This window comes from Pteropus medius, unplaced genomic scaffold (assembly GCF_902729225.1).
Source record: "Pteropus medius unplaced genomic scaffold, Ma_sr-lr_union100, whole genome shotgun sequence".
Classification (NCBI taxonomy): domain Eukaryota; kingdom Metazoa; phylum Chordata; class Mammalia; order Chiroptera; family Pteropodidae; genus Pteropus; species Pteropus medius.
The window spans coordinates 15,165,632-15,166,156 of NW_024340849.1; the positions used below are offsets into that span (position 1 = coordinate 15,165,632).

The 525-nt window shown below is 52.4% G+C and overlaps 1 protein-coding gene across 1 annotated transcript in view; it reads right to left on the reverse strand.

The window, feature by feature from the left end:
- Positions 1 to 5: 5 nt before the first annotated feature.
- Positions 6 to 525, reverse strand: part of LOC120589170 (dynactin-associated protein-like) — a 12,878-nt gene continuing 12,358 nt past the window's right edge. The window contains exon 4 of the mRNA XM_039846598.1: positions 6 to 226. Within this exon, the coding sequence (XP_039702532.1) occupies positions 6 to 226 (221 nt within the window). The remainder of the gene's footprint in view (positions 227 to 525) is intronic.

A 525-nucleotide genomic window follows, 5' to 3' on the forward strand; every position in this document is an offset into this window, starting at 1 on the left:
TAGGCTCAATCCCCAAGCAGCCCCTGGCATCTCTGGGCAGGACTCAGGCAAATTATCAGTCCCAGAGCTGTCAGACCAGAAAAGCAGTGGCTCCCAGCAGCTATCCAGAGCAAGTGATCATGACTGCAGGCAGAAGCAGTCAGTCCTGCAGCACACGCCAGGGTCTGTCCAAGGAAAACAGGGTCATAGCCAAGGAAGCGGAGGTTCATCGATGAGATGCCCGTTACTAGGGATGGAAAGAAAACACGATGGAAACAAAAACATTTTTTTGTTTCAGAAAAGGTTCCAGACCCAGTAAGGGGATTGTGGAGGAAACTGAAGAAGAACGAGAAGAACGAGAAGAGAAAAGCAGAATAAATGCGAGAGAATCTTGAGCCTGCAGCTGGGTCTGCAGTAGGGGAACTGAGCAAGGAAGCCCCAGAACCTTTGGTCAGGGCTCCGCTGCATGGGGCCCCTCTGACAGGACCTCACTAGGAACCAACAGTCATCAGTGTGCCGTCACAGTCCTCAGGGCTGCAGCGAAGA